Raw genomic sequence first — 27,465 nt, forward strand, 5'->3', positions numbered from 1 at the left:
CCTTCTCCTTCCTACTTTTTAATTTTTGTATATATATATATATATATATATATATATATATATATATATATATTCATGAGAGACAGAGAGAGAGAGAGAGAGGCAGAGACACAAGCAGAGGGAGGAGAAGCAGGCTCCATGCAGGGAGCCTGATGTGGGACTCGATCCCGGGTCTCCAGGATCACACCCTCAGCCAAAGGCAGGCACCAAACCGCTGAGCCACCCAGGCATCCCTGTTTGTTTATATTTCTTGAGCCCAACACAGGGCTTAAACTCACAACCCTGAGATCAAGAGTCAGACACTTAACTGACTGAGCCATCCAGGCTCCCCTTCTCCTCCTCTTTTTGTCCCATCAGTTCAGGCAGGTTACATACAGGGAGGGGCAGGTACTATGGTTCCCTGTGATGTTGGCTGTGACCTCCAGGCCACCCTCCCTAAGGGTACCAATGTTTGAGAGAAGCACCAGGGGAGAACCCAGGAGATAACCCAGAAGAGAACCGGGGTTGGCCCTTGGGGAAACCAGCTGCTTTCTGAGTCCTTAGTAGCAGCCTGCGAAAGCAAGCCTCTTGCTGGAAAAATAATAATTTATAATAATTATGGAATGCCATGTATGTTCCAGGCACTGTTATGACCATTTTACCAGTTTGCACATTTATCTTATGTAATCTTCACAAAAACATGACTGCCGGCCCCTGGAAAATGCCCAAGGTCACACAGTAAATGACAAAGTCAGGATTCAAATCTAAGCATTCTGTTTCTAGAGCCCATCGCAGTAACCACCATACTGTATTACCTTTCTGGCTTCTGATCCCCAGCTTCCTGTCTATCCTCTGTGGGAAACCAAATCAGAGGGTCCCAAGACAAGAACCAGGAGGCAAGTTTCTCTACTCCTCATTCCCCACTTGCTCTCAGAAGGACTGGCTCAGAGATGGACCTGAGAATTCTCCTAAGTGTTAAAAGGGGAGCTCCTAAGTGGCCTGGGCCTCTGGGAACTCCAGGAGAGAGAACAGGACAGTCTGATGCTTGGGAAAAGGCCTGCCTGGGGTGGTGGGTTAGGGAGCTGGGAGCTGACCACAAGCCCAGGAGTCTAGCCTGGGTTTTGTCTCTTAGACTCTATATAACCTTGGGGGGAGTCTTGTTTCTTTCTGAGCCTTAGTTTCCCCATTTGTAAAACAAAGGTAAATATGGGACTGGCTCATCCACCGCCTCCAAAAGAGAAGTCCTCTTCAGCTCTCCTGCCCACGGAAGCCAAGGGGCAGGCGCGGCGGGAAGGAGCTCTCTGGGGTCTAGGTGTCGCCTGGAGTTGGGGGGAGTGGGCTGCCCAGGTCAGTCCTGCGACCCCAGCCCCGTGACAGGGCCCGGCTAACGAGGAGACGTCGGGACTTCCAGGGTGAGGAGTGGATGGGGGGACGGAACACGGGCCAGGGAATCGGCTCTGCGGGGTGCGCCCACTCCTCCCTCACCTCCTCATCCTCTCAAGGGGAGTCGCAGCCTCGAGGGGGTGGTGGTTGCGGGCGAGCGGGCAGTGGCCGGCGGCGCTGCGGCGGCCGCCTGGGAAGCTGCGGCCCGCGGGGCCCGAAGAGCATCACGTCATCCTTTCCGCCAGGCGCCCGCCCCCTCCCCGACGGCGCCTGCGCAGGCGCGGCGGGAGGGGGTCGCGGTGGGGGCTCTCCTCAGCGCTTTCCGCCCTGCTTCAGGCTCGCTCCGGTCGCGGCGCTCTCGGCGGACGGCGGCGGCGGCGGCGGCGGCGGCGGCGAGAGGAAGGCGTCCAGGATGCGGCGCGGGGCGGCCCGGTGCCCCCCTGCCCCGTCACGGCAGCCGCGGCGGCCGCGGGGACCGGGCCAGGGCCGGGGGCGGCGGCCCGAGCCGCGGTAGCGGCGGCGGCGGCGGCGGCGGGAGGGGCGGCCTGAGGGCGGGCGGGCGCCCTGGTGCGGGGGCTCCGCGCTCCGCACGGCCCGGCCCGGCTCGGCCCCGGCGCCATGAGCGGCGGCGGCGGCGGCGGCGGCGGCGGAGGGGGCTCGGCGCCCAGTCGTTTCGCCGACTACTTTGTCATCTGCGGGCTGGACACCGAGACCGGGCTGGAGCCGGACGAGCTGTCGGGTGAGTGCGCGCGGAGTCCCGGGCTGCTTCCCCGCGCCCGCTGCGTCCGGGGACCCTCGAGGAAACCTCCCTGCTTTGTCCCGCGAGCTGGGCGAGGGCCGGTCCGCGGGACCCACGGCTGGCGCGGGGGAAGGGGCGGTCGGGCTAGAGGTGGGCAAGCGGGCCGAGGGGCTCTGGTCGGGAGGGGCGTGAACGGCCCCTGCGCCCCCGCGCTGTGCCCCTGTAGTAGGGGACGACGAGGAGGGGAAGCGCTGTGTGTTCTGTCTCGTAAAGGTAAAACGACTTTGTGCAAGATGAAGGTAAGCTTGTTGCCGAACATCCGTTAGGGAGGGAAGAATCACAGCGAAAGTAAGTTCCACCCAGACTTAAAAAAAAGAAAAAAAAACAAACAAACCGAGGAGAGCAAAACAAACTTGTGAGTTTTTCTGGCCTCTTCCCAAGAAGGCAGTTCCTCAAAACCGTTCTAACTCAGCCCTGGGCTGGGCCCCCTGGTTTGATAGGACATGAAGTAATAACGTGAACTTGAGCCACACCAAGGATGAGGACTCTCTTAGTTCTAGAAAGGGCCAGTACCCCGGGGCCTTGCCTCTGTTTATGAAAAGTAACGAGTGGCCGTTTAGGAGACCAGCCTCATTTGTGAGTAAAAAAGGGCAGCAACCTAATGAGGGAGTCTCGGTTGGGTACTGATGCTTCCTAAGTCATCTTTCAAAGAGGAAGCGATAGGAAAGTGAAGATGGGGCCCAGATCAAATTTGACAAGAATTGCAGAAGGATGTCATAACTGTAAAATCCCCACCAATACCACTGCACTGTCATTGGAGCCTTTGAATTGCAACAGTTTTGAAAAAAAGTTTTGTCTGGAGTGTCCAGTTTGCAGGTTTCATGCGAATGGAGGTTTGTTGTGTCATCCTGGTTTGATGAGGGATACTCCTTTCCAGTGTTCTGTCATGATGTATTCACTCAAGTTTCCTGGAAGCGATTATGCTATTGACTAATTTTACCTTGCTTCAGAGATAATAGGGCAGGGTTTTTTTGTTTTTCTTTTTTGTCACCAGAAGTATCCCAGTGTTTCTTATGAAAAAAAAATTAGGTGCATACTTCAAATGATAAAAATAGACCATCTTTTCTAAAACATGATCAATTGATGACCTTTAACAAGGTCAGAACAAATACATTATTTTCTCAAATTAATACCACATGGAGAAAAAAAAATCATGAAGCAACAATGCTATTGATAGTAGGTCTTTTGTTGGGAGCAATTTTATTGTTTCAAGTTCACTTCAAATTCTTATAATACAGATGTTAGTTTTTCATCTGTGTTTCATAGTTACTAAATTTGTGACTTTTTGATGTAGTTGTTGGAATTCAGTTCATGATGTTGGAGCTGGGAGGGACCTAGAGAGGAAAATGAGCCCCAGGAAGGACTGTAGGGTCTACATCCTGTTAGTTAATTGCTTGACTTTTGGTTCAGCATTCCTCTCTTAGAGTAAACTGCATCTCATTGCCTGGCTGGGTCTTTAGAAAACACTAACATATTGAGAAAGACTGAAAAGAATACAGTTCTCCTCGGTAATAGAAACTTTAAAGTGGTGGAATATACAAGTGTTTTCTTTATGCTGTGCTTTTGCGTGTTTATTAAATTTTCTAGAAATTTGATTTTAGAAAATAAAGATGGCTTGCAAATGATAAAGCATAAGAATGAAGCTGGGAAGTGATGTGTTAGAGCATGGATTTTGCCGTTAAATATTACTCCTCTTCAGTATATTGGCTATCTCTGTGACTGTGAGGCAAATTAGATAACTCTGCTGGGTCTTCATGTATTAAAAAAAAAAAAAAAAGAAATGTAAGTAAAAAGCATCTCATCAAGTAGGCACTCAGAAATGTTACTTTTCTTTTAGTGAATATCTGTTAATTATATGTTTTTTTAGCAAGCTAAAATTATATCCCTGTGGCAGCTTATTGGGAGAATAAAGAAAGGGGATCAGTTGTATAAAATGTGTGAAGAAAGGGTATTTTTTTTCTGTCTTTTTAAATGTGGTTGCAGTAGTGGAATGCCAAGACCATTTATTCAGTAGGTGGCCTTTGTTCGAATGGGCACTGATTGAAGGTTTCTTTTTTTCCTTCATTTCATTTCTGGTGAGTTGGTAGGGGAATCTGGACTACCCAGAGGGAATCTGAATAAAATAAAAACAGAATACAAATAGCTCTATGGAGGTCAGTCTTGAGACTCTACAGGGTGGATTTTCTCTTACAGCTCTCAAACTGATGATGTCATAGTAAGTGAAACTATAGGAAATTGTGAATTGCACTCAGGTCTTTAGGGAAGTACTGAGGAGTCTATGTTCTCCCTATGAAAATTAAGTTCTATACTTCAGGTAGCTTCTATACTCATGCAAAGTGAATCCAAAACCGGCAAATCAAAGACACTTACTTGTTCCTCTAGTTTTGTGGAGAAGGATTAAAATTCATTCTTGTTGCAACAATCAGCATAGAGCTTGCTGTGTTGAATGTAAACTCAAATCACTAGATTTTATAGGAGTCTCTCCTTGTCACTTCCCCTTTCTTGCAGACTTAAGTATTTAGGCAAGTCATGTACTTATTTGTTGTGCAAGGAACTGAAGAAGGTATGAAAATTGTTTTCTGGTAGGTTGAAGTATTTTGGGTTGGAGGAGGGGAAGGTAATCAATGAGTGGATCATAAGTCTAGCTAACTTGAGGAAATAGTGTCTGCTTGCTAGCTTTTTGAGCTTGTCAGAGAAAGCAAATATGTAAGAATTGCCTTTGATTTATGGGATCAAAATGGGGAGACAGATGGTAGTAGTGTCCAGTCCCTTTCTTAGCCCTTTGATGGATGGATGGCCTGGGCATCTTTTTTTCCCCTTTTTTTTCTTCTTGTAGTCACCACCAGTGACTGCAGGAGAAGGCCTACTACCATGAGATGGGATTCCTGAGTTTAACTTCCCCTGTCTCTGTCTGAAAGTTAAGGTTCCAGAATACTTGTGGCCTGTTTCTAACTCTGGAATCTTCTTAAGTTCCTCTGAACTGATCTGCACCCAGCATTGAAATGTAAGTAAGTATTCTTGGTTCATGCATCCACTATTCCAGTTTTCTCAGGCTCTGCCAAGAATTGAAGAGAAGGACTTGGGGATATAGATAGGAGACTGGTCAGTATTTTGTATGAGCCTGTTTAGAACACTGAGAATACACTGAAATTATCTTTTAATGTCACCGTTAGAAGAGAGAAAAAATGCTAGGAAAGCCAGAGGACCGGTGAGATCATCTTCCTCCTTAACCATATTGAGCAGTGAATATAGAACATAAAAATCATGGCATGTCAAAAGTGGAAGCACTCCTCAAGAGATTATATAACTTTCTGATGACTTTACAGATGAAAAAACTGAGGCCATGAGAAAGGTGGAGAATATTTTTCTCCTTTGCCACCTTTCATTCTTCTTTTCCACTATTTGAGTGATGCTTTGCAGTAATCCGTTGAGGAGAGGGGACAAGTAAAGTATTTGTTGGGCAGGGGCAGAAGCAGAAATTATGGCAATTTTTCTAGTACAGGTTTCAGTTTCATGTTAAGGAAGAATACTATGTGTGATTCTCATGAGGGACGTCTTTTTTTTTTTCTTTTTAGCTTTTTCATATAATTTCACACTGGCCATTGACATGAATAGTACGGAGAACTTCAGTACATCCTTTTTCCAGATTGGCTTATTAACATCCTGCTCTATTTGTTTTATGCTTTGTATATGGTCTCTCTCCTATATATACATATAAATAAACAACTTCACTGAGATATAATTCATATACTATATAATTCACATATTTAAAGTGTGCAGTTTAGTGGTTTTTAGTATATTCACAGAGTTGGGCAATCAGTATAGTCAATTTTATTTATTATCTAAGATTTCATTATTTATTTATTTATTTATTTATTCATTCATTCATCATTCATTCATTCATTCAAGACACAAAGGGAGGGAGAGGCAGGCTCCATGCAGGAAGCCCCAAGTGGGACTGGATCCTGGGTCTCCAGGATCACGCCCTGGGCTGAAAGCGGAGCTAAACTGCTGAGCCACCGGGGCTGCCCTATAGTCAGTTTTAGAATATATTCATCGTCGTCCCCCTTCATACCCATTAACAGTCACTCCCTATTTCCTTCCAACTCTGTATCCCTCCTTAGCCCTAAGCAACCACTAATCTACTTTTGATCTTTATAGATTTGCCTATTCTGGACATTTCATATAAGTGGAGTCCTGTATGGTCTTTTGTGACTGGCTTTTTTCGTTTAGCACGTTTTCGGGGTTCATCCATGTTATAGCATTTATCAGTATGTTACTTCTTTTTATAGTTGAATAATATTCTGTTGTATGAATAAACCACATTTTATTTATCCATCAATTGATGGACATTGGGTTGTTTATGCTTTTTGATTACTATGAATAATGTTGCTGTGAATTTGTGTACATTTTTGTGTGGACATATCTTTGTATTTCTCTTGGGTATATACATAGGAGTGGAATTCCTGGATCATATGGCAACTCTGTTTAACTTTTTGAGAAATTTCCAGACTATTTTCCAGTACAACTACATCAGTATACATTCCTACTAGCAGTGTATGAAGGTTCCACTTTCTCCATGTCCTCACCAACACTTTTTTTTAAGATTTTATTTATTTATTTATGAGAGACAGAGAGAGAGAGAGAGAGAGAGAGAGAGAGAGAGAGAGAGAAGCAGAGACATAGGCAGAGGGAGAAGCAGGCCCATGCAGGGAGCCTGAGGTGGGACCTGATTCTGGGACTCTAGGATTACCCCCTGATCCGAAAGCAGATGCTTGATTGCTGAGCCACCCAGGCCTCCCTCCACCAACACTTTTTATCTTTATTTTTGATTACAGACATCCTAGTGGGTGTTAAGATATCTCATTGTGATTTTGATTTGTATGGCTAAGACAGATATCTTATATAAAAGAAAAAAAAAAAGGCTATCTCTTTCCAGAGATGAAGTGGCTATAAAAAGCTTGATGAGCCAGTTTCAAACAGGGAGTCAATATGAGCTAATTTTTATTTTATTTTTATTTTCCTCTGCTAGTCTTTCAATTTTATGCAGATTTTCTCATGGTTATTATATAAAGACATTTCTTTTTATTTTATTTTTTAAAGATTTCATTTATTCATGGGGGGGGAGAGAGAGAGAGAGAGAGAGAGAGAGAGAGAAAGAGACAGAGAGAGAGAGAGAGAGAGGCAGAGACACAGGCAGAGGGAGAAGCAGGCTCCATGCAGGGAGCCTGATGTGGGACTTGATCCCGGGACTCCAGGATCATGCTATAAAGGCATTTCTGCTTTGAATCTCAGACTCCTAGCTGAAGCAAAACTAGAATCCTGAGAGCTTACCGCAAGTGTCTGTGATAACTTCCAGAGGTCAAGGTTGCTGTATAGCAGGGGGAGATTTCCTAAGTTAGATCACTTATTTCTTTTTTTAAAGTTGAGCAGAGGAGAAGTCAAGAGGAGATCAACATACAAAAAACAGAGCAGTACAAGGCAGTTTAAAAGTACATGCTGGGGCACCTGACTGGCTTGGTGATAGAGCATGCAGCTCTTCATCTTGGGATCCTGAGTTCAAGCATTAAGTAGGTGTGGAGCTTACTTAAAAATAAAATTTTTTTTTTTAAATTACATGCTAAATTTAGTTGGATAGACTGTATATTCTTAAACATGAAAGAACCCTACTTTGTAATCCCTGAGGTAGGGAGGATCACATTGAAGGTAAGTGGGTTTTTACTTGAATGGCACTGGAGCCTTGCTCCACTTTTTTTTAGGAGGAAATCCTGAGTCACAGTGTTTGTTGCTTAAACCAAAAGCTCTTAGACTCTGCTCAGCCCTTCCTTCCCTCCTAGATTAGAAACAGTTTTCTTTTCCTAAGGCGTCCTTTGGCAACACGCATTTCCAGTTCTATTTCCTTTTATAAGCTTGTTTTCTGGCTACCTCTGGTGGACGGCGTTTTTGGACTTGGCTTGGCTCCTCAGTTTCTGTTGTCATCTCTAGGTATGAATTGCTGTCAAGGAGTCTTAGAGGTCTCTCAGGAACTTAGGCACACGTGAGGAAACCTGCTGGATATGGCATAGGATCCAGTGAAAGAGAGAAAGACTTAACCTTTTAGAAGCTGGTGACTTCTTAGAATTCAGTGATTTCACATAGGCTATCATTGCCGGATTTTTAGATTTAGTTCTCAAAAGTTATTAAGTGAGGCAGATAATGGACAGATGTCTGTGTTCCTGATGTCCAGTGGTGGCTGGTTTTAATTTTAATTTAGAGTATATGGACTAGGTTTATGAGTGATTAGAGTCCTATCATGGTGGAAAATGAGAGCATGTGCCAGCTCTCAAGCTATTTCCACTATGCTCCTAGATGATCAGATATGACTCCAGGAAGTAAGATGGGTACAGGTATAGCTTAGACCATCAGATTTCTCAGATACTCATACTTAAGGATATATGCTTGATTATCATCCATGGGATCTGTCATAGTTTCCTGTTGAAGGTAGCCAGGTTAGTAATTTTTTTTTTTTTTTTGTTCATTAGTATGATGGGTAAGTCAAGTTAGAATTTTGCTAGGCCATCTGTAATCTACTAATATACGCAGAACTAGCCAGGTTAGTCTAAAATGGACTTTTCACGGAGTGCTGAGAGGCCTAAGCAGAGAAAAGGTTTATGGAGGTTGCTCTTGTTAAGCTTCATTCCTCTGAGTGTGGGATTCCTTGGCTTCTAAACTATTCCTAGTTGGCAAAACATGAGTGTGCATTCATTAGTATTGGTCACAGGATTTAAAAAGTCAGACTAGAAATCAGATAGTCTATCACTTTCGACAGATGATAATGATTAGTATTTGTAAGTGACTCTATAGTTTTACAGTGTACTTTTAAAGAGTTTAAAATTTTTTTCAACTCCACTTGAAAAGTAATTTTTTATCCATTGTCATCTGGCAAGTTGGAAAGAACCGTTAGAATTCATATCTTCTGTCTGCTGTCAAACTATTGATGAGATTATTGTTTTTAATTATAGATGTGGGAAAATTGAAGCAATGGCTTAATCGGTGAATTAGCAGAGCTATGGTGTGGCCTCTTTAATTCCGTCCCAACCCACATTGTAGTAGAGGAACTCTGTCAGGAGAGGAACCAGGTCACTCACGGTCTGAATGGTAGTTAAGGCTGGTTGTTGTTTTATATATGTATTTTCCTGTCTACCCCACTCTTATCAGTTCTGGAAATGTTTTTCTTAGATCAAATAGTTACTGGGGCTTTGTTTCTAGGAAGCTCCCTTTTGTGTGGCTAATTCAGGATGTTTGATACTTTTTTGTCTGAGGTTTGTTTTCTTTGAAAAAAAAAAAGTTTGCATCTGTTAACCTCAGAAATCCCTTAGCATAGGCTGCAGTTTGCATATTTTGTGGTCTTAGTTTGGGGGCTGGCAGGGACTTCTGGTTTAACATACTCTGTATAACTAAAGAATATTATGAGAAAAGCAGCAAAGAAACTTTCAAGATTTTTAAAGGCAGGTAGACAGAGGAGGAAATGATTTATTTATTATTATTTTTTAAATTTTATTTATTTATGAGAGAGAGAGAGAGAGGCAGAGACATAGGCAGAGGGAGAAGCAGGCTCCATGCACCGGGAGCCCGACATGGGATTCGATCCCGGGGCTCCAGGATCGCGCCCTGGGCCGAAGGCAGGCACCAGACCGCTGCGCCACCCAGGGATCCCGAGGAGGAAATGATTTAGAAATGGTAATCATAAGCCTCAATTTATAAGTGGATAATACCAATTTATAACAAATTACATGCATTTTTGTTAACATACATTAGAATTACTTTACACAAGAATGTCAGAGGACTTGGTTCTTTTCTCAGTTGTGTTATTGCTGATGTCCTTTTCTTTTTTTCTAGTTTTAGAATAATAGCCCTTGGACACTGTTTTAGCTTAGTTGTGAAGATAGGTATTGATTATTGTTATACTGTTGAAGAAAACTTGAGATTTTACTTAGGTAAGTTAGGTATTCCTTTTCTTGTTTTTCCCAGAGTCTTTATTTGTCAATGACCATTAAATTTTTTCTTAAATTTTTTTTTTACTGATAATAAAAATCATAGGTTCATTATAAAAATTAAAATATTACAGAGCTATGTTATAAATTCCTTTTGTCCCAGGGTTAGCTAGACAAATTTCTTAGCTTTACCATAAGACAGTCCTTTACTTTTTTTTTTTTAAGATGTTATTTATTCATTTGAGATAGAGAGAGCCTGAGCAGGAGGGGCAGAGGGAGGAGAAGCAAGCCCAACTTGGGGCTCAGTCTCAGGACCCCAGGATCATGACCCAAGCTGAAAGAAGACGCTTAACCAACTGAGTCACCCAGGGGCCCTGAAGACAGTGCTTTACATAGTAGTTGCTGATAAAGATTTGTTCTGTTAATTATGAAATGATAGGGGCTGCTTATTCAAATTTTCAGAGAATTGTATGTAATCATGTTTTTTTTTTCTGATATAAAGCATAGGATATAACTTTTAGAATTTAAGCCAAGCTTCCACAACTGTTCTAAGTGCTGAGTAAGTGATGAAATATGGGGGTGTGTAGAAGAGAGGAATAGCATGGTTTTCCTATACTCAAAAAGTTGAGTCAAAGTCAGATTTAGAGGTAAGATGGGGATGAAAGAGGTGTTTTTTACCACATTCCAATTGGTTTATAATTTTTAATTTATGAAGCTAAATTTTTTTAAAAAGATTTATTTTAGAGAGAGAGTGTTTGAGCACAGGGGAGGAGCAGAGGGAGAGGGAGATAACCTCTACCAGACTCCATGTTGAGCACAGAGCCCAAAGTGGGGCTCTATCCCATGACCCAAAGATCATGACCTGAGCTGAAACCAAGAGTTGGGGACTCAACTCACTGGACCACCGAGGCACCTCTATAAAACTAAATTTTATAATAGTTCAGATGAACCTGCTTTTTTTTTTTTTAAATGACTCTGGTTTTAATTTGTTTAACCAGTTCTTTTTTTTTTTTTAAGATTTAATTTATTTATTCATGAGAGACACAGAGAGGGAGAGAGAGAGACAGAGACACAGGCAGAGAGAGAAGCAGGCTCCATGCAGGGAGCCTGATATGGGACTTCATCCCAGGACCCCAGGATCACACCCTGGGGAGAATGGAGGCGCTCAACCCCTGAGCCACCCAGGCATTCCTGTTTAACCAGTTTTATTGACTTAGGATCATGATCTCTTATTGGCAAAAACTAAAACAAATATCTAGAAGTATCACCTGCTGAACTGACATCCATTCAATTTGCTAACTCTGATGTTCTGTATGTCCAAATAGAATTTAATCCCTTTCTTTGCTAAATAGTTATTTAATATTCTTCTCCTAGCCCCATTTTTTTCACAACATCTGTATGAAACACATTCTTTCCCTTGCATTTCCATTGTGTGGAAAGTGGTATTTAAGCATTTGTGGTTTTATCTTCTAGAAGAATGTTTAGTGTTTTGTGGAAGATTGTTGGTTTGCTGATCTTGCTTTGTTGGCTGCTTAGCTCAGTTGGTTATGAGCGTGGTGCATTTAATGAAGCCAACATTGAGTCAGTCTCTGTAAGGACCAGTTGGGTTTGTTTTATCTACTTTTGTAGTAGTCTCAGCTTACCATCTTGCTGACAAGGACACTGTAGGTCATAGGGAAGACAGGCCAGAAAGTGAGGTTAGAGTAGCATTTCATCCTTGTTATAATAGATGATAATTAATAGGTGTTTATTATTTATTGAATACACTTTAATGCCAGGTATGAGATGGCATCATCCCCATTTTACAGATTAGGGACCTAAAATGAAGAGAATTTAATGTGTCCAAGGGGCACCAGAGTCGCTCAGTTGATTAAGCATCCGCCTTCAGCTCAGGTCATGATCCTGGGGTCCTGGGATGGAGCCCCACCTTGGGCTCCCTCCTCCGCTGAGCAGGGAGCCCGCTTTTTTCTCTTCTTCTGCCTTCCGCTGCTCCCCCTGCTTAAGCACCCTCTCTCTCTCTCCTCTGTCAAATAAATAAAATCTTAAAGAAAAATAATGTGCCCAAGATCACATTGCAGAATTGGAAGCCTGTTTTCCCTGTCTCCGAAGTCCTCTACCATAAACTTTTCTCTTACTGGAAGACCAACTTAGTGATGAGACACTTGTTTGCACAGATGTGTGAGATGCAGTTGCTCTCCTTGAGCTCATAGTCTTCTGAGGAGGTATGCATATAAATCAACTAACTGCAGAAAAGGTCAGTTCCTTATGGTGTGTTGTTGGGGTTCAGGTGAGGGAAAGAGTTTTGTTCTCTAGCTCGGTAGTTTATGTCTTGCAGATTAATACAGAGGGCTTAGTTATGGGTGTGACCCTGAACAAAAACAGTCTCTCTGATTTATTCATTGATTAATTCAGTCTCATTAGTATGTGCAAAAACTTACCTGTGGACCTGTATGTAATTGATAGAATCTGAGGGGTAGAAAAAAAGTGTTTGAAGATCATGGTATATTTTTTCTCTCTTTAGAAATAAAACTTTGAGTTATAAACTACACATTTCTTATAGAGAATTTAGAAATTATAGAAAGGTGCAGAAATAAGTGACTCATAATTCTTCTATCCAGAATTGAGCTGTTAGTATTTTGATGTATTTACATAGTTCCTTCTAGTTTTTAAACATTTTTATTGCAGTATAACTTAAACACAGATCCTAAGTATATAGCTTGATGTATTTTTATATATGTATGCATGTGTGTAACCATCATCCAGATCAATTCTTTCCAGTTTTTACTGTGTGTGGGTGTATGTGTGTATACTTTTACATATTGTGATAAAATGAAATGTAAAACTTTGTGATTTGATTTTTTTCACTTAATGTTCTATCATGAATATTTCTCAATATTATGAAATATTCTGAAATTTTGTTGATCTTATGAAGAGTTAGTTAATTACAGGGAGCAGAAACTCATTCAGACAAGCTAAAATAAAAGGGATTTATTTCAAATTGTAACATATTTATAAATACCATTAAAAGAATATCCAACATAAATATAAAGGTCTATGGAATATTTCAAATTTTCCTTTTTCAATTATTTATTTAAAATTTTTTAAATTTATTTTTTATTTTTATTTTTTTTAATTTTTATTTTATTTTATTTATTTATGATAGGCACACAGTGAGAGAGAGAGAGAGGCAGAGACATAGGCAGAGGGAGAAGCAGGCTCCATGCACCGGGAGCCTGATGTGGGATTCGATCCCGGGTCTCCAGGATCGCGCCCTGGGCCAAAGGCAGGCGCTAAACCGCTGCGCCACCCAGGGATCCCTAAAATTTTTTTTATTTTTAAAGATTTTTATTTACTTATTCATGAGAGACACAGTGAGAGAGGCAGAGACATAGGGAGAGGAGAAGCAGGCTCCCTATGGGGAGTGTGATGTGGGACTCAATCCCAGGACTCTGGGATCACGACCTGAGCCAAAGGCAGAGATGCTCAACCACTGAGCCACCCAGGGGTCCTTTTTCTACATCTGTAATAAAATATTAGGGCTTTCCTAAAATATTTCCAATCTGGTAGGAAGAAAATATCTTGTTTTAATCTGAATTTAATTATTTGTGAAGTTTAGCATCTTTTCTTCTATTTCATGTACATTTTACCTGTTCACATCTTTTTTTTAAGATTGTATTTATTTATTCATAGAGACACACACACAAACAGAGAGAGAGAGAGAGAGAGAGAGAGAGAGAGAGAGAGAGGCAGAGACACAGGCAGAGGGAGAAGCAGGCTCCATACAGGAAGCCCGATGTGGGACTCGATCCCGGGTCTCCAAGATCACACCCCAGGCTGCAGGCGGCGCTAAACCGCTGCGCCACCAAGGATGCCCATGTTCACATCTTTTCTTCATATTTCCATTGGGTTGATTATCTTTTTTTTTTTTTTAATTTTTTACTCTTTTTTTAAAAGATTCTATTTATTTATTCATGACAGACAGACACAGAGAGAGAGGCAGAGACACAGGCAGAGGGAGAAGCAGGCTCCATGCAGGGAGCCCGACGTGGGACTCGATCCCAGGTCTCCAGGATCAGGCCCTGGGCTGAAGGCAACCGCTGAGCCCCCGGGGGGTCCAGATTATCTTTTCTTTATGGATTTATGGAAACTGTGTATTAGGAATATTTTGGTTGTCAGGAAATATATCAAAACTTCAAAAATACTTACATTGAAAAAAATATATATATACAATAGTGTATATTGGGATCATAAGATAAGTATATTGTGTATATATTGCCTTTTGAATATATTATTATGTGTCAGTAATTTTCCCATGGCATTAAAAATGTCTTTTTTTTATTTTTTTAAAATTTTTATTCATTTATGATAGAGAGAGAGAGAGAGAGGCAGAGACACAGGCAGAGGGAGAAGCAGGCTCCATGCACCGGGAGCCTGATGCGGGATTCGATCCAGGGTCTCCAGGATCGTGCCCTGGGCCAAAGGCAGGCGCTAAACCGCTGCGCCACCCAGGGATCCCTTTTTTTTTTTTAATTTTTTTTTATTTTTATTTTTTTTTTAAATTTTTATTCATTTATGATAGTCACAGAGAGAGAGAGAGAGAGAGAGAGAGAGAGAGAGAGGCAGGGCATTAAAAATGTCTTGAATAGTCTCATGCCATTAAACATTCTTCATATATATGATTTTAATTATTGTTTATTTATTTATATATTCTACAGAGAGAGCACACAAGCAGGGAGAGGGAGAGGGAGAAGGAAAAGCAGGATCCCTGCAGAGCAGAGAGCCCAATGAAGGACTTGATCCCAGGACCCTGGGATCATGACCTGAGCTGAAGGCAGATGCTTAACCGACTGAGCCAGCCAGGCACCCTGATTTTAACTATTTAATTCTTTTTTTTTAAAACTATTTAATTCTAAAGTATGAGTGAACTGTAAGAATTTTTGTTTTGAATGGTAGAGGTTTTTTTTTTTTTTTTTTTCTTTTTTAAGAATTTATTTATTTATTCATGAGAGACCGAGAGAGAAAGAGGCAGAGGGAGAGGCAGGCTCCCCACAGAGCAGGAAGCTGAATGTGAGACTCAATCCCAGGACCCTGGGATCATGACCTCAGCTGAAGGCAGATGCTTAACCAACTGAGCCACCCATGCACCCTGAACTGTAAAATTTTTAATGATTTTTTTGGCACTTGGGTGGTTTATATATTTTTTTATAATCTTACACTGTGGTACTTTATACAATCTTGAGTATCTTATTGTTGCTTTAATGTAAATACCAGTAAGACATTATTAAGCCAAATTAGATGAATCTTTAAACACATTTCACATGTAGTGATAAATTTCTTCTCAAAAGTCCTATGCCAGGGGATCCCTGGGTGGCTCAGTGGTTTAGCACCTGCCTTCTGCCCAGGGTGTGATCCTGGGTTCCCGGGATCGAGTCCCACATCAGGCTCCCTGCATGGAGCCTGTTTCTCCCTCTGCCTGTGTCTCTGCCTTTCTCTCTCTTTGTGTCTCTCATGAATAAATAAATAAAATCTTTAAAACAAAACAAAACAAAAAAACAAAAGTCCTATGCCAATTTATGCTCACCCCTAGTTTGCCATCATTTAGTTATTTACATATATATGTATTGTTTGGTGGGGAGGGTAAATTACACATAACATAAAATTTACCCTTTAGCCATTTAAAAATGTATAGTTCGGTGGCATTTAGTACTTTTCAGTGTTTTGCAGCCATCACCATTGTGTAGTTTGATAACATTTTCATCTGAGGGGAAGCCCCGTACCTATTAACAGTCACCCCTTATTGCCGTTCCTTTGCCTCCCTCCCTCCACCAGTCCCAGACAACCACTAATCTGCTTTCTGTCTTTATGGATTTGCTTATGCTGGATATTTCATGTAAACAGGATCATGAAATATGTGACCTTTTATGTCTGGATTCTTTCATTTAATGTTTTCTTTTTTTTAAAGATTTTATTTATTTATTCATGAGAGACAGAGAGAGAGAGAGAGGCAGAGACACAGGCAGAGGGAGCAGCAGGCTCCACGCAGGGAGCCCGATGTGGGACTTGATCCCGGGTCTCCAGGATCACGCCTTGGGCTGAAGGCGGCGCTAAACCACTGAGACACCCGGGCTGCCCACTTTCACTTAATGTTTTCAGGGTTCATTCTAGTTGTTGGATATATTAATACTTCATTCTTTGATTTATTCTTTATTGAAGTATATAGTACAGATTACATTGTTACATTAGTTTTGGGTGTAAAACAGTGACAGCTCTATACAGTATGTGATGTTCACAAGTGCAAGTGTAGCTACTGTCACCATAAACTCATAATACAATGAAGTCTAGTAATTTCATTCCTTTTTATGGCCGAATAATATTCCATTGTTTGGATATACTATATTTTGCTTATCTATTCATCTATTGATAAGCATTTGGGTTATTTCTACTTTTTGACTACTGTGAATAATACTGCTATGAACATTCATGTACAAGGTTTATTTTGAATACCTGTTTGGGAATCTACCCAGGAGTAGAATTGCTGGGTCATTTGGTAACTTTATGTTTAACCTTTTGAAGAACTGCTAAACTTTTTCCATAATGGCTACACCTTTTTACATTCTCAGGATCAACACATGAGGGTTATGCTTTCCCTATCTCTGCTAATATTAGTAATTTTTCATTTTTTGATGTCATTATGTTTTAGTCTGTATTTCTTTACTACTAAGATAGATCTAGAAAAAGAGCTATTTGATAATACTTTGTATTTATATTGTGAATTATCTTTAATTTCTCTTCTTGCTCATTTCTTTTATTTTGTGGGGGGTGGCGGTGGGAAGGATTGAAGTTGGAGTGCTTTGGAAGTGTAATTATGGGTCTTTTTTGCTTTGGGAATGCTGGTAAGTTTGTTACAAAAATAGGGTGGCTAAAGAAATGTGATTTGCAGCATGTATTTGTTTCTTGTGGCTGCTGCAACAAATTACCACTGATTGGGTGGCTTAAACAACAATAATTTATTTTCTCACTGTTCTGGAAGCCAGAGGTCCAAAATCAAGGTATTATCAGGCTGCCCTAGGAGAGAATAATACATTACCTCTTCCAGCTCCTGATGGCTGTTGGCATTCCTTGGCTTTTGGCCACATCCCTCACATCTTCACATCCCCACATCCCTTCTTGGTTTCTTTTTTATGTGTCTGTCTTTACAAGGTTTCTTAGTATTTAGCACTCAGCTTATCCAGGATGATTTTCTCATAGTACGATCTGTAAAGACCCTTTTCAAATAAGATAACATTCACAGATTCTGAGGTTGAGGATGTAAACCTACTACAGAGGTTCTATAAGTAGGTCTTGAATTTCCTCAGGTGTGAGTAAGGAACAGACAGGAGTAGAAGGGAGAGCCCAAGAAGAATGGTTAAGGGGAAAAGAGACTGATATTACCAGTGCTCTGTACTGTTACTATACTTGGTATTCAGAGATACCATAGGATTTTAGGATAAAAATGGCTAAAAGTCTTATTTTTTGACAGAAGCCATGTAGCTCACAAAAATCAAGCTTCTGCCGTGGTAGAATATTCTTATCTATAATTAAAATATTTCTTTATTAGCATGGTCATACTGTAACCACTATCTACTGAACCAGTCAGATTCATTGTCATTATCAGTAATCATCACTACCACCTCTAGTCCTTTTATTTATGCTGTATTTATTATTATTAAAGATTTAAGTATAGTTGGCATTATGTGTATTTTTAAAATTTGAGTATAGTTGACATACAGTATTGCATTAGTGTTGTTTCAGGTGTACAACACACTGATTTGACAAGTTATACATTATGCTATGCTCCCAAGTGTATCTTCCATCTGTTATCATACATCACTATTACCATATCATTGGCTATATTCCTTGTGCTGTGCCTTTTATTCACATGACTTAAACATTCTGTAAGTGGAAGGCTGTGTCTCCCATTCCCTTTCACCCATTTTGCCCATCCCCTCATCCTCCTCCCCTCTGGCTACTATCAGTTGTCTGTATTTATAGGTCTGATTCTGCTTTTTGTTTGTTTAGTCTTTCTTTTTTTTTTTTTAAGAATCCACATATCAGTAAAATCATGATATTTGTCTTTCTTAGTCTGACTTAATTCACTTAGCATGATGCCCTCTAGGCCTATCCATGTTGTCTCAAATGGCACAATCTCATCCTTTCTTATGGTTGTGTAATATTTTAGTTTGTGTGTGTACACACATATACATAACACACCACATCTTCCTTACCATTTGTCTATTGGTTGACAGGTTGCTTAGGTTGCTTCTGTATCTTGGTTATTGTAAATAATTCTGCAGTAAACATAGAGGAACAGTATTTTTTTAAACTAGGCAACATAAGTCTCTTAGAAGAGAAGAAGAGCTGGTTAGAATTTCCAAACCTTTCATTTTATGGAGGAAGAAAGTGTGCTTGGAAGGGTTTTGAGTAACTTGTCTAAATTCTCACAGCTGGTTAGTTTCAGAGCTGAGATTTGAAGTTGTGGTTCCTTAACTCTTGGTTGAGTGGTTTTTCCATGATACATACAGTATACAAGCTGTGGAAACTGATAAAGAAGGAAAGATTTGTGATTATTTTTCTCCTTTAAAGCTGGAGCTTCTGACTGGAGTAGTAAGGAGATAGTGTAGCTTAAAGGTTGTATCTGTTAGGTGTATTTGAAACCCAGATCCTCCATTTACTATTTGTGTGATGGTGGGCAATTTACTTCTCTGTGTTTGTTTCTTCATCTTTTTTTTTTTTTTAAAGATTTTATTTATTCATGAGAGACACAGAGAGAGGCAGAGACACAGGCAGAGGGAGAAGCAGGCTCCCTGCAGGGAGCCCGATGTGGGATTCAATCCCTCGTCTCCAGAACCACGCCCTGGGACAAAGGTGGCGCTAAACCACTGCGCCACCCAGGGTTCCCTAGATTTTAAGTATTAACAGTAGTGGTATATTATGAATATTACTGTATGTGCCTTTTTTGTGAACATGCCCTTTGGTCTGTTGGGTGGGGGTTTACCTGGAATTGGAATGACTTGGTCATAGGTATATATTCAAATTTAGTAAATACTGCCATGCTGTTTTCTTTCCACTGTGGTTGTACCACTCTACATCCTCACCTATAGTGTGTAAGAGTATTGGTTGCTCCCTAGCCTCCTCAGTACTTGGCATTTTCCTTGCTTTTTATTTTAGCCATTCTAATGGTTGTGTACTGGTATCGCATTACATAAATTTTCATTTTCTGGATGACAAATGGAGTTGAGCACTTCTCAGAAGTTTATCAGATGTTTGTATACCCTCTTTTTAGAAGTATCCGAATCTTTTGCCATTTTTCTTTAAGGTGGTCTTTTTTTTTTTTTTCCCTTACTGATTTAATGGAATTCTTTATCTGTTCTAGATAGGAGTCTTTTGTCAGTTACATGTACTGAAAATCTCTCCTTCTAATTTGTTTCCTTTTCATTCTCTTAATGGTGACTTTTGAAGAACAAATTCTTTAGCTACAATGTAATCCAATTTATCAGTTTTCTCTGTTTAGTGCATTTTATATTCTGTTTAAGATAGGTTTGCTGTTGCAGAGTCACAAAGATGTTCTGTTTCCTACTAAAGACTTTATTGTTCCGTCTTTCACATTTAGATTTGCAATCTCAGAGCTAACCCTCTTAATCACTTTACTATGACACAATTCTACTGCCTGAAAAAAATTCTTCTACTGTGCATGTGGGCATGCGCATGGGTGCCACTTTTCAACATTCTAAGGGTGGAAGAGAAACATTTCCATTGCTGTCACAGCTGGGCCTGTAGTACAACAACGCTTTGATATGACCAAATACAGTGCTTTTAATAGACGTTTAGTAAAACAAATGTTTGCCTTTGTGCTTTGATTTAGTACCAACTTGTAAAATTTTAGTGGTTAGGAAACTGTAAAAAAGGAAAAAAATACTACTATGAGATGTAGTAAGGGTAAAGAGAATTCATCTGTTTTATTGAGAGTAACTTGACAGGAGGCTCCCAAATTCTTAAATCTCCTTGTACATTCTAGGGGAGGTTGAAGGAATGGTCCTTTATTATAAACTGGGAATATGTTAGTGTTCTTGGTACAGCCATGTTTGCTGCCTTGGGCTCTGCTTTGGACAGGTAAATGTTGTCACTTTAATGCAGTGGAGGCTTCCTTCTTGGAAAGGATTTGGCAATTTCCAGGGCATTTCTGTGCCATTTTCACGGTTAAAGATTTAAGAGATGACTCTTATGTATGACTGTCCTTTTGGGAGGAAAGGATATATATTTGTCGAGTAGACCTTGTGCTCTGAACAAGTATATTCCTTTACATATATTAACTCAGTCCGTAAATAGGCCTGTGAAATAAGCATATTATCCCTATGTTAAAGATGAGGAAACTGAGATTTATTGGAGACCTTGGGCAGGTTACTTAAAATTTAGCAAGACATACAACTAGTATTTGAATCTAGATTTGCCTGTCTTTACAGTTCAGTTTCTTCTACTACAGTAATGTATATATCACAGGATATACTGCAGTACCTTCCTAACTTTATCTGGAAGGGAGGGCTCTGCAGATTTGTGAGGCCCATCTGCCCAAAGGAGATAGAGATTTATTCATATGTGTTATGAATTCTAGGATGGGTTGGTTTTTAATGATAAATTTTCATGTCTCTATACCACTTAGTACAGAGCTGTGTAAATAGTAGGAACTTAGTCAAGATTGATACATTGAGCATGGAATAATGTAGTAATGTAGAATGGCTGAGGGTGTGGCAGACACATTCTCTATTCTATGGTGGCTGAGTGGAGAAAACATTGTGCTTATATTTATAACTTGGATTTGGTGGGAGTAAGATATGAAGTTTTGGGTGAATTGTTTTAAGTGTCTTGCACATTCAGTAAATATTTGTGAGTTGATATGTTGATGAATTATGGAGATATTTTCACCTCGAGGAAGAATTTAAATTTTTTAGCTTGCTTAAATTTTCTTTCTCTCTGTGGTAACAGAGGTGTATTCATTTTTAGAATTCTTCTTTAGTCTTATTTTGTAATAGATTAGTTCGTTTTTTGCTGCTGTGGTAAAAAGAACTGTTATAATTAGCATCTCTGCTTCCTCTAACAGTTTTATGGATTTGTTTTGAAGAACCTAAAAAGAAACAAACTAAAAGAAATGTTCATTGTACTACATATTTCTTCAGGAAAGGCATTTTATGCTAGGAATGTGAAATCCTAAATAGCTACTTTGGAAAAAAAAAGCAACTCCCAAGACTGAAAAGGCTCCAGAAGCTCCTCCCCATATTGTCATGGTAAATTATCTATAGATTGGAAAGGGTAGAACTGAATTAGTGGGGGAAGACCTAAACTTGAGGCCATTAAGCTTTTGTATAGGAGCATTTAATTCCAATGAATGAATTCAGGTCTCTTGACCCAAACAAATTATATACCCCAGAGTTTTGTAAGAGTTTTGAGATGAGATCTTTTAGTTGCTGTCAGTCACATGTAAAGAATATGGAATTGCCACAAAAAGACCTATTTTTAAGACTGAGAAGGTAAGAGTTTGACCTTTCTAGAATGGTTTATTAAGAATATGACACGAGGATTTAGAAAAGGAAGCTGATTATTAAGAGCCAATACAAGCTCACTAGGAACATGTTTGGTCAGACTAACCATATTTTCTTTATTAAGGGAGTAGACTGGTAGAAGAGGGAAATAACTGTCACCACCATTTTTGGATTGCTGAATGTATTGATGGGAATGACTAGGATATGCACAGGGATAAGAGACATATTTGAGCTGTATGATGAAGCAGGTGATGCAAAGCACTATAGAAAGGAGATGTTCCAAAAAAAAAAAAAAATGTGACTTGATAGCAACACTAAAATGTAAGGCTTTTAGTTGGCTGCAACTTTGACTTATGGCAAAAAGTTGTGATTTTTAGCTTGCGTTATTAATATATTTTGTCAGAAAAGTGGATCAGTTTTATTTTTATTTTTATTTTTTTAAAGATTTTTATTTATTCATGAGAGAGACAGAGAAACAGAGAGGCAGAGACACAGGCAGAGGGAGAAGCAGGCTCCATGCAGGGAGCCTGATGTGGGACTCCATCCTGGGACTCCAGGATCATGCCCCGAGCCAAAGGCAAATGCTCAACTGCTGAGCCACCCAGGCATCCCCATAGTCCAGTTTTAAATGATATAAATGATAACCATACCTAGGTAAAGTACTGGTTCTAGTTCTAGGAGCTAGGGTGGTGAGAGAACTGAAAACCATGTCATAGGAACTACATTTAAAGGAGCAGACTTGTTTTATGACCAGTAAATGGCTCTGACAATAGCTCCCACAGACTAGTTTCAGAAGAACTTGGAGTTGCAGAATTGGCAACATTGTTGGAATACCATAGATTTTGATAGCAATCACTGGAATAAATGTAGATTGGCTAATCAAGCAAAGAAGCCTATGAAGGTCATTCTAGGCAGAGAAGGCATCTACAAAAGAATGAAGGCATGATAAAGCATGCCATATTTTAGGAACTACGAGTGAGTTGCTGTGGATAATGTCTAAAGAAGGGGAGAGGAGTTGGGTAGAAGATAAAGCTGGGAAGTTGGCAGGTGCCTTATTGAAGGTGGAAGAAGTGGAGCCCAGGAAGTTAGGAGTGATTTGCATAAGGTTTGATTGTATTGAACCTGGAGGAATTCCAGGCTTTCTCCCCTTCAAGAGCTCTCTCATTCCCTTCCTTCAGGTATGTTCTTTAGGTTTACTTTAAAATGATCAGAAAAAAATAAAATAAAATAAAATGATCAGAGATTCTAAATAATCACAGGGGACTGTGTTTTACATTCTTTAGCAAGCTAAAGAAACTTACCAGAAAATCTGTGACCTACCTACAAGCAGTAGGTTGAAGGGGATTAACAATTCCAGCTATTATCGTTTTAACTTTTAGAGACAGGCAGGCTATAGTCTAGGTTATGCTAGAATCAATAATTTTTCCCACTTTACCATGCTATTTGCTTAAAAGAGGATTTTTTTTCTTTGTCTAGTTCAAATGATAGGGTTGTGAGTTTTAAGTTCTGTGTTGGGCTGCATGCACAGCATGGAGCCTACTTAAACAACAACAACAACAACAAACTGGTTTCAAACATCTATGAGACAACCAGGGATTTTGAACATTGGCCAGGCATTTGGCATTAAAAAGATAGTTTTGGTCAAAATTTTCTAGTTGTGGGCACCTGGGTGGTTTAGTTGGTTAAACTTCTGATTTTGGCACAGGTTGTGATCTCAGGGTTGTGAGAGCGAGCCACCTATAGGGCTCTGCACACAGCGTGGAGTCGGCTTAAGATTGTCCCTCTGCACCGCTCCTCCCACTTGCACTCACTTTCTCTTTTTTAGGATTTTTATTTATTTATTTGAGAGAGAGACAAAGAGAGCACACACGAGCCCAAGCAGGGGGAGTGTCAGAGGGAGAGGCCGACTCCCTGCTGAGCAGGGAACCTGACTCAGGTCTCAATCCCAGGTGCCTGGGATCATGACCTGAGTTGAAGGCAGATGCCCAACCAACTGAGCCACTCATGTGCCCCTCACTCACTCTTCCTTAAAAAAATTTCTAGGTGTATTCATCCTATTATGGAATTTTAAAAAGGAATAAAGGTCTTTTAGAGATACATGCTGAAATATAGATAAAATGATATGTCTAGATTTGCTTTCAAATAATTGGTATGGGGGAGTACAGGTATAAAGTAAGATTGGACATGCATTGATAATTATTGAAATTGGGTGATGGATACATGGTAATTCATTATACTTTTTTAACTATTTTATTTATTTATTCATAAGAGACACAGAGAGAGGCAGAGACACAGGCAGTTCTCTGTCAGAGAGAGTGCAACCTCTCTCTGCAAAACTGCAACCTGAGAAGAGATTTACTTAGGAAGTCTTAGCCAGTGGTGCCTGGGTGGCTAAGTGGTTGAGTGTCTGCCTTGGGCTCAGGGCGTGATCCTAGGATCCTAGGATCGAGTCCCACATTGGGCTCCCTGCATGGAGCCTTTGCTTCTCTCCTCTGCCTGTGTCTCTTCCTCTCTTTCTCTGTGTCTGTCATGAATAAATGAATAATACCTTTAAAAAAATTTATTAGAGAGAGAGAGACAGACTGTGTGTGCATGAAGGAGGGGGTGGGACAGGGAAAAGAGAATCTTCATGCAGGCTCCCTGCTGAGTGGGGAGCTCTGACCCCCCCTGGCTCCATCCCAGGACCCTGAGATCGTGACCCCGGCCGAAATTAGGAGTCAGGAGCTTAACTGACTGAGCCACACAGGTGCCCCCATATCTAGATTTCTTAATTCAACTGTAATTAATAAATGTTTTTCATTTTCTTTCTTTTCCAATATGTGTTGCTTTGATGGTTAGATTCCATTGTGGTGATGTACCAAACTATCATCTTGTTATGTATTTGCTTTTCTTTTTCTTGTAGTTGTGAATAGCTCTATATGAAAATTGCTTTTTTTTTTTTTTTAATAAATGCTATTGAGGTGCTATTTTAGTGGTTACTTTTTTTTCCTAGTGCTTTTTGGGTGGAATTTTAGTGGATTAAAGGGTTTTGTTTTGTTTTGTTTTTTACAGCTTTTATGATGTCATGCTAGATTGGTTGAGCTTGTGTCAAAGGTGTCACTTTATGGGTTGAAACCTTTTCAATGTTTAATTCTCTGTCTTCCATACCAAAGTTTGAAGGCATATTAACAGTCTGGAAAAAAAGAATACTTTGTTTTATTGAAAAGAATTGAGCTTTTATTGGAAACAGGTGAAAGGATGGAAATAAATTAAGTGTAAAATTTGCCTTTAGTGGGCAGCCCTGGTGGCTCAGCGGTTTAGCGCCGCCTTCAGCCCAGGGCCTGTCCTGGAGACCCGGGATCGAGTACCACGTCGGGCTCCCTGCGTGGAGCCTGTTTCTCCTTCTGTCTGTGTCTCTGCCTCTCTCTGTGTGTGTGTCTCTCATGAATGAATAAATAAAATCTTAAAAAAAAATATTTGCCTTTAGTGAAGTTACAGTTTAGTACAGTACTGCCATTTAGTTTTGTCAGAGTACATGATTCTAGATAGGGAGAACAGTCATATATGTTGGCAGTGATTAGGAAAAGCTGCATAATAAAGGTGACATTTGACAAAGTCTTGAAGGACAGGAAGGCCTTAGGTCTAGAGGTGAATGAGGGTGGGTAAAAGATGGATCAACAAGGAACAGTGTTGGGCATGTTTAGGCACTATTGAGTCTTCCTATTTGGCTAGAAATATGCTAATATACTATTCAGAGGATAGTAATGGAGACTGGGGGAACAAATAAAACAAGGATGTGTCAGATAGATTGTATGACAAAAGAATAGTGGGGGAATGGAGCAATGATGGTATTTGACTGTAAGAGCTTGAAGACTGTTAGCTGCCTCTATTGCCTCGTAAATAACTCAGTTGCAGGAAAATTGATACCTGTTAGTCATTCTGCTAGGGTCTTCTGTTGAACGTTTAGCAGACCTAGTGATTTGTCAGGAAAAGGAGGATCAGTGTTTGTAGGGTTGTTGATCTAAATGGAATTGATTCATTTTCAGAATGTGTCCAGACAAGGGGACATGAAAGATAAAAGATTCTGGAATTGAGAAGGTGGAGAGAAAGAATTGACATAACCTTTGCCTCTCAGACTCTAAAAAGCTGTGGGTTTTCACCAAAAGCTTTGGCAGCATTGGTGGCTTTTAGTCTTAGTTTTCTTCCAAGGACTGATAGAAGCTCATGTCTCCCCTTACTAAGCTCAGTTACTGACAGGTTGTCTCCTCCCCACTTCTCCATCTTCCACCACTCACCAGTTTAGCCTCATTTGTTACTCTTCCTGGATCTCTTCTGTTCCAGCTGCAAGAAGAGACTCTGAGGGGCCATCTGTTAGAGGGTCCTGACTGCTAGAGGGTAGGGCAGCTTGGAGATCAGTATTGCTTGGTGCAGTATAAAGATCCAGGAGATTTTGGGTTGCCTTTAGATTGGGAAGAACCCTGTCATAACCTGTGGGTTGAGGATACTACTCTGTAATACGGTAGAGAATTTGTGGTTTTATGGTTTTTTTAGGCTTTTTGATGAAGATTACTTATCCATACGATGTTCCTTTCCTTACACCAAAACCGTATTACTTGACTGCTCTGAATTCTAATGTTCTAAGAGACATTCACTCTAGTATAGTAGTTGAAAACAATATTAGATGGGGGTATCTGAACGCCTGCCTTTCTTCCTTTCCTTTTCCTTTTCCTTTTCCTTTTCCTTTTCCTTTTCCTTTTCCTTTTCCTTTTCCTTTTCCTTTTCCTTTTCCTTTCCTTTTCCTTTCCTTTCCTGATTTTATTTATTTATCCATGAGAGACAGAGAAGCAGAGACACAGGCAGAGGGAGAAGCAGGCTCCATGCAGGGAGCCTGACGTGGGACTCAGGATCACACCCTGGGCTGAAGGCGGCGCTAAACCGCTGAGCCACCCGGGCTGCCCTCTGAATGCATTTCTAATCCCATTTTGTGCCCTACTCGTTCGATGATTTATTATCTGTGAGCCAATTTCCTTATCTGTAAAAATCTCTCTTAGGGTTGTGATGAAGCTTAATGAAATAACATATGTGAAAGTGGTTTCAATAGATTCCAAGTGTTACATATATTTTTCTTTTTGTATTAAAGGGTTTTCATTCCATTTAATGTAGAGAGGTGGAAATGTGTGGAGTAGTTGCAGTATAGAAATTAGAAATTAAGTTAGTATTCTAAATCTTAGTTTAAAAGTATCTTCTGGGACGCCTGGGTGGCTCAATGGTTTAGCGCCTCCCTTCAACCCAGGGCGTGATCCTGGAGGCCCCAGGATTGACTCCCACATCGAGTTCCCTGCATGGAGGCTGCTTCTCTCTCTGCCTGTGTCTCTGCCTCTTTCTGTGTCTCTCATGGATAAATAAATAAAATCTTAAAAAAAAAAAGTGTCTTTGTCAGCAGGGAGAAATACAGTATTAAATTATTTATATTCTTTAGTGTAATTACTTTGTCATAGAGATTATATACAGTCATAATAGGAAGTTCAGAAGATACAGAAAGTATAAAGAAAAAAATAGCAATGACCCATACTTCCATTTTCCAGAAGTCTGTATAACCACATTTGATATTTTGTGTATTCTTTTCTATAATTTTTTCTGTTAAATTATTTAAAAAATATATTTCAAGCTAGCTGTTATTCTTTGTAATTTATAAGAAAGTTATGCCACAGGTGCTTAAGAACATTTACTTTTTTCTTTCTTAAAAAATATTTTCTTATTTTATTTTTAAGTAGGTTCC

At 40.2% G+C, this 27,465-nt stretch overlaps 1 protein-coding gene across 2 annotated transcripts in view; it reads left to right on the top strand.

Moving 5' to 3' along the window:
* Window positions 1-1,943: 1,943 nt before the first annotated feature.
* DENND5A (DENN domain containing 5A) overlaps window positions 1,944-27,465 on the top strand; it is a 98,174-nt gene continuing 72,652 nt past the window's right edge. The window contains exon 1 of one of the 2 annotated variants that reach the window (XM_055317888.1): window positions 1,944-2,101. In XM_055317888.1, coding sequence (XP_055173863.1) covers window positions 1,981-2,101 — 121 coding nt within the window. In that variant the 5' untranslated portion in view covers window positions 1,944-1,980. The remainder of the gene's footprint in view (window positions 2,102-27,465) is intronic. The other variant, XM_055317887.1, reaches the window with a different exon arrangement.

This window comes from Nyctereutes procyonoides, unplaced genomic scaffold (assembly GCF_905146905.1).
Source record: "Nyctereutes procyonoides isolate TBG_1078 unplaced genomic scaffold, NYPRO_anot_genome, whole genome shotgun sequence".
Classification (NCBI taxonomy): Eukaryota; Metazoa; Chordata; class Mammalia; order Carnivora; family Canidae; genus Nyctereutes; species Nyctereutes procyonoides.